Source organism: Asterias amurensis, chromosome 15, assembly GCF_032118995.1.
Source record: "Asterias amurensis chromosome 15, ASM3211899v1".
Taxonomy (NCBI): Eukaryota; Metazoa; Echinodermata; class Asteroidea; order Forcipulatida; family Asteriidae; genus Asterias; species Asterias amurensis.
Window position 1 is genome coordinate 2482311 of NC_092662.1, and position 12133 is coordinate 2494443.

At 37.4% G+C, this 12133-nt stretch overlaps 1 protein-coding gene across 2 annotated transcripts in view; it reads left to right on the forward strand.

The window, feature by feature from the left end:
• The first annotated feature begins 99 nt into the window (after positions 1 to 99).
• The window catches only part of LOC139948475 (SUN domain-containing ossification factor-like), a 31347-nt gene continuing 19313 nt past the window's right edge, over positions 100 to 12133 (forward strand). The window contains exons 1-3 of one of the 2 annotated variants that reach the window (XM_071946627.1): positions 100 to 259; positions 1063 to 1198; positions 7612 to 7802. In XM_071946627.1, the coding sequence (XP_071802728.1) occupies positions 201 to 259; positions 1063 to 1198; positions 7612 to 7802 (386 nt within the window). In that variant the 5' untranslated portion in view covers positions 100 to 200. The remainder of the gene's footprint in view (positions 260 to 1062; positions 1199 to 7611; positions 7803 to 12133) is intronic. The other variant, XM_071946628.1, reaches the window with a different exon arrangement.

The window sequence follows — 12133 nt, forward strand, 5'->3', positions numbered from 1 at the left end:
TTTTGGTTTTGTCCAAACCCATTTTTTGACACACATGTCATGTATGATATTTTGAACGTATGTACATGTACAATATACATCATGTATATTTCCAGAAAAGACTGTCATGTAAACGTAGATTTGCAGACGACTTTTCTTGTATTGTGGCATTAATCTAAAATGCCAAATGGTGACTTAGTGACAATAACTCACTGCACAAAATGGTGCCTTTCTGGTTTCAAGGGGCCAGGCGGATACTTTTGGCAGTGCTTCTTTTGTGGTAAGTAACGTTCAAAAAAATTGTTTATCGACAAAACCCTCTGCGTGGATGGATTTAAATTTAATATGGGCGACATTGCTGCACAGGCCAGTGCAGTCACAGGGATCACAAAACATTTTCATTCATGTTTGCCTTTCTATCTCAGTTTCACTTATTCCTCCATGGTTTCACACGATACTTAGGTTTATGAATTCAGAATGCATAATGTGGTAATGTAACTGTTGTCCAATTTCATGACAAAAATATCAAGTAGTTTAATTGATTTTGTTTCCTTTTTAAGGCTTTATTTAAGTTTTTAATTAACAATAAATGTATGTTTAAATTTAATAAGGTTTATCGCAAATAGCAAAATATCAAGAGAGGGCGCTGTTGAACCCACACAAAGGTTTAGATGTTGCGTGCGCAAGTCGTAGAAACTGCATAGAAACCGCCCCATATTCCATCCCACAAAGCTTGCGTTTCTGAATCGCGATAAACCTTATTAATTATACCTTTTAAAATCAATCAGAATGACCTTTTAATTAATTTTGTTTGGACAATTATAGTAAAAAACTAAACTAAAGGAAACGTGTTGTTTAATTATAACTTTAGAAGTTAGAATAGATGTCCCTCGTCTTAAAATGCAATTGCATTGGCTAGTGTGGATTGCTGTTGTGATGCTGTTGATAATAAAGTCCTGTTTTGGGAACACAGTTCTGCATTGATTGTCTCATTTTTCAAAAACTTGATCGCTTGATTGATAATTGAGGTGATTTTGTTCGGTGATAATGTTTTTATTACATGATATTTTATTTCTTTGACAGTGTTTGTAGACAGTCTGTGACTGAAACTGCACACAATCAAGAGGACAACAAACCCAACGAGGATGTTGATAAACAACCTGCCGGCAATGTGCAGCAACATCAACAACAACAAGATGTCAACAACCACAACATTGATGTAAGTATACACCACACAGTGGACTTAAAGGCAGTGGACACTATTGGTAATTTCTCAAAATAATTGTTAGCATAAAAACTAACTTGGTAATGAGCAACAGAGAGCTGTTGATAGTTCATGTGTATAGTATTTAGTAACGTAGTTTTTGAGAAAGAAGTATTTTTCCACACAAATTTGATTTCGAGACCTCAGAATTAGATTTTGAGGTCTCAAAATCAAGCATCTGATAGCACACAACTTCGTGTGACAAGGGTGTTTTTTCTTCCATTATTATCTCGCAACTTCGACGACCAATTGATCTTGAACTTTCTCTTGTTAGTTATTTTGTGCAAATGTTGAGATACACCAAGTGGGAACACTGGTCTTTGGCAATTACCAATAGTGTCCAGTGTCTCCAACTGCATTTTTAACACAGTGTTGACATAAACTCTACACACCTACATGTTCAATGTATACTTTACATGCATACCTACATGAACCAGCCTACTGAGGGAGTCAGGTGTCCACTGTTGCGCCGTTTTTCTTGTATTGTATCATCAAGTTACGGAACCAATCTCAACAGTAGACACCGGAAATTAGACGATAACAGCCTCTCGACAAACCTTCCACAGGCACCAGCATAAGTTTCAAAGTTTGTGGCGTGTTCTATATTAACCAACATGATCAAAGGAACTTTTGGAATAGTGGCTGTGCCAAAGTACAAACCATTCAATTTAGTTAAACAAACTAAACTTCACACAGTATGGTGTACTTTATTGTGCGGTCCGTTTAGTTAGACCTACATGTCTGACCGGTGATGAGTTAGTGATTTTCAGGTACAAAAGTTGCTTTGTGCAAAGATGACAAGCTAAATAGCTTGACCTGGTTTTGTAGTGCAGTGGTGAACTCCTACATCAATACTTGATGATAAAATTTAGCAAATATTGGGTGCGTTCGTTTAGCCTCCCTGGGTCATCCCCGGTCTGGCCTGGTACGTTCGAGTAGCTTTTGACGTCATTCCAGGGGCTCACCCAGGTCAGCCCCCAGTGCCCTGCTTGTGGAGTGGATCACTTGGGGGCTGGCCCCAGGTAAACGACATCACTACGAGAGCGGTGAGTGGTCGTTCGATTAGTTCTTGTCAGGGGCTCACCTGAGTGAGCACAGCGGGATAGACCGAGGGAAGCTAAACGAATGCACCTAATAGTACACACATTGAACTTTCCTCTTGAATTTGAAGGGGGAACATCAGTTTCCCTCCTGGTACATGTTGTAAGGGGCACTTACAAGTAAAATGTTAATCTATACGAACTTTGCAGAGGGCACCGCAGCAAAAGCACAGGGCGCCACATCAATTTCTGTGTGTTCCCTGGGTTATTTTAAGGCCTGTTCTAAGAATCTCTGATGTACTGCATTCCTTTTATTCGTAAAAATGATCAAATCATATATAGTCAGTAATGTTGATTCTCAACCAGGTTTTAAAAGCATTTAGGTCTGTATGCTGTCATGGTTGTAATGCAATAATCAATGCTAAGCTTGGGCGATATCAATTTATTTTATTCATCGTTTACAATATCGCGATTAATTAAATTTGACATCATCAGTCTTCAAACTCCCTGTGAAAGTTGTAGAAAAGACAGTCATAGCATAAGAGAGGTGCTCTAGTTTTACTCCAAACCTATTGGGTGCGAGATGTCTCAGCTAAAAAATACATCGCGATACTGAATCGATATTGCAATACGTAATCGATATCGCGATACTTAATCGATAACGCGATATTTCTATTAAAACCAAAGCAATCCGATGTCGAAATCGTTTCTAAATTAGTATCGCGACATTCGACACTATCGTGGTATCGTCCAAGCTTTAAAATCAATGCTACAAGTTTTTGCAAGGCAAGCAAAATGTGCTACTGCTAAATTGAACTTACTTGACAAGTTCAAGTTCAACATTTGTGTACAACTGAATGTAATCAGTAACCAGATTCAACTTAGCAATGCACTTTGATTCTACATGTACATTGTCTTGTAGATTTAATTTGAATAAAATACCTCATTGTGTAATATCTTTGTAATGAAACAAATGTTGACTGTGTGAATGTGATAATTATCTTCCAATTCTCTTTCAAGAGTATAAAAGTAAAAAAAAAAAAATACACATTAAACACAATCTTCTCTGAGCGCTTTAAATGAACGTTACAGAATTGGTAAGAAACAAAAATCATGAAGATCACAGATTTACATAAAAACTTACACAATCTAATGATGGTGATAGTTGAAAACATCCCTTGAAATATTTCTGTCTGAAATTTAATATCTTATGAGAAATAAATAATCTAACTTCGCGTTTGGAGTTTATCGCTCAGTGAGCGTTTTATTCATTTTTGTTTTGGCATCGATGCAATGCAAAATTTGTAACCAGTTTTTCACTATTTTCTCACGACCCAGATGACCGATTGATCTCGAACTTCTACAGGTTTGTCAGTTTGTCATACAATGTATGGTAGATAACATAAAGTGCTTACACTGCCAGCAACTTGTTTGCTAGCAAAACCAATTCATTAATGTTCCCATAACAATTCTTTTTTATTCTGATTTTGTAAACTGAATTCTAGTCCAGTGAACATGTTGAGCTACGTATAAGTCATGTGGTCTGGTGGATTTCCAAGATATAATATAATAAACACAACTTGCAATCTGTTTATAGTTGTGGTATGGATTTATAGCATGTAGCATAGCAAGGACAAGTGGGTGTTTCTTAAAGGTGTGATGAAAGGTGGTTCGGGGTGCATGTAATTTCGTCTCAAGGCCTTTTAAAGAAAACTAAATGTGAAGCAATGTACATATTTATCAACTTATTTGCCGAGTTCATGTTTTCTCCAATGATATTGGTGCAATACACTTTAGAACCATGAGAAATACACTGTAAAAGTAAAAAGGTTCTGAACAATTAGCGAAGTCAGCCTTTTCCCACGTTCTGCAAAACCTAAAAGCTGCATTTAGTGTTAGTATTCTAGCCAAGATTTGGTAAGAGGGTTGCTTAAATTCCTGGAAATTTAAAAACTGGGGTGTCCATATTGTTCACTTGTACATGTGTACGTAATGTAAATCAATGACCAATAATAAGCCAGGGTGTCCAAATCTAAAACAGGGTGTCCAAAAGACACCCAGATAACACTACCCTGGGTAATAAATCTTAAGGACAATGAGAACAGCAGGGCATGCAGTTTGCCTGTTGAGTACCTGGGCTTTATATTACTGTAAGACCTTGTTTACAGGAACTTCAGTATTATGTGACTGGGTGATGTTACATAACACTTAAAGGAACACGTTGCCTTGGATCGGTCGAGTTGGTCTTTGAAAAGCGTTTGTAACCATTTTTTATAAAATGCATATGGGTAGAAAGATGTTGTAAAAGTAGAATACAATGATCCACACAAACATGCCTCGAAATTGCGTGGTTTTCCTTTTACCTTGTCAACTAACACGTCGGCCATTTATGGGGGTCAAAATTTTGACTCCCATAAATGGCCGACCATGTTAGTTCGCACAGTAGAAGGAAAACCACGCAATTTCGAGGCAAACTTGTGTGGATCATTGTATTCTACTTTTAAAACATCTTTCCAACCATATGCATTATATAAAAAACGGTTACAAACGCTTTTGTTTTGACCAACTCGTCCGATCCAAGGCAACGTGTTCCTTTAAGGACAAGTAGATATTTTTCTGGCAGTAGTAGTAGTACTACAGTAATTGAAACTCAGTATGTAGGCCTGTTACATGTATGGATATCTACTTCATATTAATGCTGGGGTGTTAAGGGTTTGAGAGTAGTTCGTACAATGGCTTTCGATCCCTTTTTTCAGATTAAGTGTTTGGGTTTTGCCATGATATAAATCCCGACTCACTGTGAATGAAGATCTGTACAAAAATATGTAAGGTCATAGTTTACCTGTAGAAGTTTCCGCTTCATTTGTTGTAAGGTAAAATCGCAGAGCAATATTTTCAGGAGAGTCGCGTTAATCCGTTGTACATGCTGAAATAATTTCCATGTACTACGCTAAAGTAATTTTTGTCTCTGAGGCAGTAATTATTTTTGTGAAACTGTTTAGTCACTGGCCTTATGAGTACTATCTTATTTCTCTTAAAAGTTTATTTTGATCCCCAACAGAGTTGAAAGATATTGATCACTGATATTGATCAGGTCCGTGTTCAATATTTGTTCACAAGGGTATTACACAACAGAGTTTTATTACTTCAGTGGAAAAAAAACCCACAAGATCACTTGGCTTGTCCGGTCAGGAGGTTACTGGCCTGATGATAAAATCGCTGGCCTTGGTTGAAGTGGTCTACGAGACTAACATAGCAAGGGTCACTTGCTAAATTATAGTATGGTTGTCAAATTTTACCTCGTGTGAAAGGACCAAGATTTTTTTTTTACTTGCCACGTTCCCTTAAAGCCATTGGACCCTTTCGGTAAACAGTGTTGTCCAAGGCCCACACTTTGTGTACCACAACTTCTATATCAAATAACAAACCTGTGAAAATTTAGGCTCAATCGGTCATCGGAGTCGGGAGAAAACAACGGGAAAACCCACCCTTGTTTCCGCGCGTTTCGCCGTGTCATGACATGTGTTTAAACTAAATCTGTAATTCTCGTTAACGAGAATTTATATTGTTTTGCTGTTTTCTCAAAAAGTAAAGCATTTCATGGAAAAATATTTCAAGAGAAGTCTTTCACCATTGCCTTCTGTAAACCCTGTAAGTTATTTGTAAATCTGTGAACTTTTATTTTTTTTTCTGAACCGAAAGGGTCCAATGGCTTTAAAAAATATTGTCAAACATTGCAACATTTTATAACCATGCTAAAATTAAACAAGGGACCCCAGTTAAAGTGCTGTCTTGTGAATAGGGCTTACGGTAATTCTCATACGACAGCAGTTTAGCCAGGGGGTCCCTTGCTTAATTTTAGCATGGACTGTCAAACGACCCTTGACGTGTAAAAGTTTACCGACCTTTATGGACAGTATAAACAAACCTTTCCCACAAGGTGCACATTCACAACCATGCTGGAACTACGCAAGGGACCCTTGCTAAATTGCTGTTGTGTGAAAAGGGGTTATGGTGCTACAACTTAAAGTCATGTATGACACGTCTTACATGAACAAAGGTGTATGTGCATAGCAGAGTTTATCTCGGGTAATCATAGTGCATCAGTAAATCTATTTATTCAAACTGCCTCCCTTGGCCCACATGTACTTTGTAGAGAGGGTTTCGGTTGTTGGGGAGTGCTATCAGATTCACATTAAATGTCAAACCTTTTTTTGGCTTAAAGTTGTCTGATAAGAACCCGGCAAATGGAACTGCTTCTGCCGGATGTTTCCCCTCATTTCGTCAATCAGTAATTGATTTATCTGAAATTGAGTAAATAATCATTTCTTTGGAGTGCTTTTACTCCTGGGTAAAAGGACAAATTACAGAACATCACATGAAGAGAATTTGCCAAAAGCAGATTGTACAAAAATGCCCTTAAAATGGGCTGCTACCGGCCTCAATATTGACCTATTTCCACTCACAAATTTGGTTAAACAGTAAAATGTCCTGTTCGAAATTGCAATGTGTTTCCTATATTTCCTGTGGTAACATTATTTCCAAAACAATAAAGCAAGTTTCTGTTTAGTGTTATTTTGTTCCTTATTATACACAGACTGGTTTGGCCTTTTTGACGAAAATACTTTGACAATTTTCTGTTGCTTTGGTAATAAGTAGCCATTGTGTTCAGCTGAAACTTTCACAAGTGGCTTTGTATCTTTATTGCAATTGGCACATAAATCAGCTTTACCATGATAAAAACAAATATATGACCCTACCTTAACTTAAAAAATTTAAAAGAAATTTACAGGTCTTGAATTTTATCTTTGAGAGGGCAGAGGATGTTTTCATTTTGTAAAGGGCACTTCCAATGGAAAATATTATGGTCTTCAAGAAACATTTGAAGGGCCATTAATGTAACGATCGGGGCAACAGAGACCATTCATTGCCTCCGCTTAATTCCAGACCTGGTTTGATCGGAGTAGTAAACAATTAGGTGCTCTACTCTATAGGGGTAGGTTTTGGCGGTTAAGACCAATAACTGTTCTAGTCTTTGCCCAGTTATCAACCTGTGGCCAATTCAACCGAAACTATTAATGCATACGACCACCAAAATGCACCCTGTTTAACTTCCACCCGAAAACAGAAGCATTTCGATTCTAAAAACTTTATACACAGATTTGAATTCTTTTTCTGAAACCAAATATTGACAACATATTGGTATTTACTCGCTAAACAATAACAGGAAGTCTGACCAAATTAATAATCAATTATGAAATCAAATGTGTTTACATCTGTTGTGCGTGATGTCACAGAGTCTTTTGTTTCCTCATATAATTTGTAAAGCAACAGGTGGGGGAAGTGGACGCAAAGCCCGCCGGCGAGACCCAAACACCGTCATCGTCACCACCAGCTGATCGTGGTGCTCCTAGGGCAGGATCCAATGAGGACGAACCAAAGGCGAGGAGAGGATGGGCGGAGCTTCCAAATGATGAGGGTGGGCCAGATCATGGGATGAAGGATGAAGATCAGGAAAGGTGAGAACATTTTTGATCTTTTGATAGCTGTAACCAGATGCTCCTGGGTGGGTGTAAATTGGATTAGGTTTTAAATTAGAAAGTGGAGTTAGCTGCTTACCAATAAACAGGCATGATACTCGTTCTACTTGCATGAGATTTCCAATTTTTTTCCAGAGAATTTGTGATAAAATAGCCTGAGATGTCTATTTAAGCGTACACTATGTGTGCAGGTAGGTAAGCCTGTGTACTCGATAAAATATTCCTACTATTTTCCAAGGACCCATTTTCCAATACCTGCATTGAAAATGAGCTATACATGTAGTTAGTGGCATCCTGACGTTTCGAACCTATAGCAGAGTCATTTTAGCCTTTAAGAAAGACTCTGCCAAAACTCTGGTCGAGGCATCAGGCCATGAACGATTTTTAAGATTAATATTGACTAGCGGGATACTGCGCTTCGCATAACAGAATACAACGACCAGATTAAAGGAGTCTTAAACTTGAAGGTTTAAAATTCAGTTTCTAAATAGTTCAACTATTTTTGTCCGACAACACAAACTCCATTCATAATAAGGTCATTGATTATTTCCACCTGATTATTACAAGGGGTCAAGGTCAGGGTCATTCCTTCAGCCTATGTATGTGCACAGGCAGTATTTTATGAGTGCCCCTCACAATTGAAAGGTTGCAGCAGGTGGAAAGTCAAGCTGTCGAAAAGTAATAATATTATTCCCTTGCTTTTAAATTAACAAAAATATGAGTTGCAGTGGACATGGCCAGCAGACCCGATTTTATAAAAAATTGTAAATGGGTTGTGAGGCATTAATTCAGTTGTATTAACTAACACCTTGTGTAATATATTCTTTGCTACATTGTTCGCTGAGATTTTATCTTGCAATTTATCCTACTGTAGTGGAGTAGACTTTGTAATTTTTGCAGTTTTCTGCTAAGCAGAAACGAGCATGATACCAGTCAAAAATTGCACATGTGATATGTTATTTTGGCCGGTAAACTTAATCTGTTAAGCATGATACTGTGGCGCTTAGCTACTTTTTGTGTGCTGTAAACAGCTCTTCGACTGAGTGGTTCTGCCAGGTTGTGTATATTGGAGGATTTAAACAACAAAAACAGTGTTGATAAAAACAAACGAGTTTGACTTTAGATGTAGTCCAAACCTATTCTCTCTTTAAACATTCAAGCGCTCTACTCAGCATTTTGCAGCTGTGAATTATTTGATGCCAGATGTAAGTCTGGCCCAGTGGTATACATGTACATTGTGCGTCCCTTCACCTTTGCCAAGTCTCTCCCAAAGGGTCTTGTCTTTCCAGGGCAAACAAAACTTGATCTTTGAGGTTTCCTTCAAGCTGTGTAGACTTGAATGGCCCTGAGCTGAATCTAAATTCAATTGAGTGGCAACAAAACCTCTGGCTTTAGACCGATGTTGGAATATTTTAAATCCAGGATTTCAATATGGGCGATTTGCACTACAGTACACCATCACCGTGGTCCAGCTGTTAGACTGCAGGACTTGCAGTCACAAGGTTGTGGGTTTGAATCTCGCTGAGCTAACCGATGATTTCTTAATGATTTTAAAATGTCTTTGAAAGGTCGCTTAGCAAAAGTTTTAAGTGTATTCTATTGTACAGTACCAGCCACATCTTGGATTAAATGTACATGTAGATGATTTTTTGTAGTTGTCAATGACAATTGAATTCAATCAATGATGCACAACTTCAGGTTTTAAAAATGTATGAAGCAAGAGCAGGACCGGTGTCTGTCAGAAAGTTGGCAAAGATCATGTACACACGCAGGTGTATTTTGATGTGTCTTCTAATTTGATTATACCCACACGTACATGTACAGTATGTAGAAGGTCAAGTGATGATCTTGACACACTTTGTGCAAGTCGGCAGTTTTCTTTTAAAGCATCTTGGTGAATTGGTGCCAAAAAAACCCTCACATAAACAATTTGGATCTTGTCAGTTCTTGAAAAAAGGTTACAAATAACATGGGTAGGGTTTTGAAAGTGTACGTTGTGGGAATACAATCAAGTGAGGTTTGCCGAGACACCAAGACTCTGTGAATAAATGCCAGGTCACACAGGCCCCGATAACGAAAACGAGAATGTTAAAAAATGCATGCTCTCGAAATGCTTATAGTTCATGCAATGGGCATGATGGTTAACTGGTTCAAAAGGCTTACTGTGCAATGCAATGATGTACAACAGAACACAGAGTTGTAGTGCTCTAAAAAAAAAATGTCTGTACTTTTGCTGGTACATCTGCTGTACATTAAAAATTAATTTCATACGTTAAAAAGAGCAGAACTTCAGCAACTACACTGTTCATAATTTTAAAATTATTCGACCATAAGTTGCTTTTTTCAAAATAATTTATTGCATCCGTCCACGTGTACATAAAATTCATTATAATTTATAAAGGGGAATCAACTAAGTTGTTAAAGCAAGGGTAGGCTAAGCCTCATGGTAATAACTCCAAAAATTAATGAGTAGAACTTACTTGAAAGAAGCGCCGTTAGCTGATTATAATGTTTAACAACCCCTTTCAAAGGAATGCAGTTTTAGAAAGAGGGATTCAAATTAAGTTTCAATGTGAGAAACATTTCTGCAATGAAACAATTCTCAGATTGTGTATTCCAATTACGGGTTATTCTTCCAGCACGGAAATCATCACTCCGGATTTTCAACAATATCTCAAAATACTACCACCAAAGTTTCACAGGTTGATTTTGTTGTAATATTTATCTACAGATTTCTATTGGATTAAATGGTTCAAATAACCTATTATTAGAAGGTACTCTTTGCCTTTCATAACACATGGTGAAAAGGAATTTATAAAGCCACGTATACCAAATTATTCTTCAATGGACCAACTGTAAACAGTATTTACTATGCAAAGTACATGTTCTTTTGTAAAAAAGAAATTGTAACACATAATAGGGGCCGTTCAGAATAATAATTGTTCAAACAAATTTCAATTTGTTTTCATAATTGCGGACAGATGGTTAAAAAGAAAACCTGACAATCAAATGTCAGTTTTAAATTCAAATGACAGAAGTATTGTCAGTGCAATGGGATGACGTGGACTTATTCTTCCGTTTCAACTACAAAGTTGCAGGATGGAAGGAAGCCCTGAAAAACCGTCGAAAACTTCTGACCTCAGAGGGCAGTTTTGATTCTGACAAATTTGAGGCATTTCTTATTTTCTAAGTTGTGTGGATTTTGTTCGCAGAACTCTGGACAAATTATGTTGTTTTTATCCTCGATGTAACACTAACTTCTAATTAAGAGAAATGATTTGCATCGTTTTTTTTGTTGAAGAAGGGAATAAACAAGGAACTATTTTTATTTTCACTAAACATATTTGAGAAGTTGTCATATTTTTTCTTTAATAATTTCTAAACTGTTTTCCATATGGATACCGTAGACAAACAGCCCTCAAACCTTGTTATATTTTTTCTTCCTCAATAATTTTTAGTTTGTTTTTTTTGCAAAATGGAGATAGATAACCGGCCCTGAGAAATTGTCGTCAAATTCAGCAATACGTCGTAAAGCATATGATTACTGTTGATAGGATACACTGTCCGTTAATGGGAGGCCATTACAGTTTGAGATAATAAGAGTAACAAGTGAATGATGCACACGTGAGCTTAATGGAGTTATTATCAACCGGCTGGGTAGAGTCTGGTTAAAGGAACACTTTGCCTTGGATCGGAAGAATGAGTCTATTAAAAGCGTTTGTAACCGTTTGTTGTAAAATACATGTGGTTGGAAACATGTTTTAAAAGTAGAATACAATGATCCACACAAATTTTCCTTGAAATTGTGAGGTTTTCCCTTTACTTTGTGAACTAACATGGTCGGCCTTTTTTAGGAGTCAAAAATTTGACTCCCATAAATGGCCGATCGTATTAGTCAACGAGGTAAAAGGAAAATCACGCAATTTCAAGGGAATGTTTGTGTGGATTATCGTATTCTACCTTTAAAACATCTTTCTAACCATATGTATTTGATAACAAACGTTTACAAACGCTTTTCAAAGACCAACTCGACCGATCCAAGGCAACGTGTTCCTTTAATGATTCATCATTAATCGACATCAACACATAGTTTATAGTCTAGTTCCTGATCCTACCAGACTGGACTGGACTGAGTTGACTGGTAATGAGGTATCGCAGCCCCCATCGCTCGGCAGGACAATTTTGGGGCTAGTCACAATTCAGCATTGCATCATAGTAGCCCTGCAGCACCCAAGCCTCTCAAGGCAGTATGATCCGGTTTAAACGTCTTGCGAAAGACAATCACCTTATCTACAATCACCCTTTGAGTT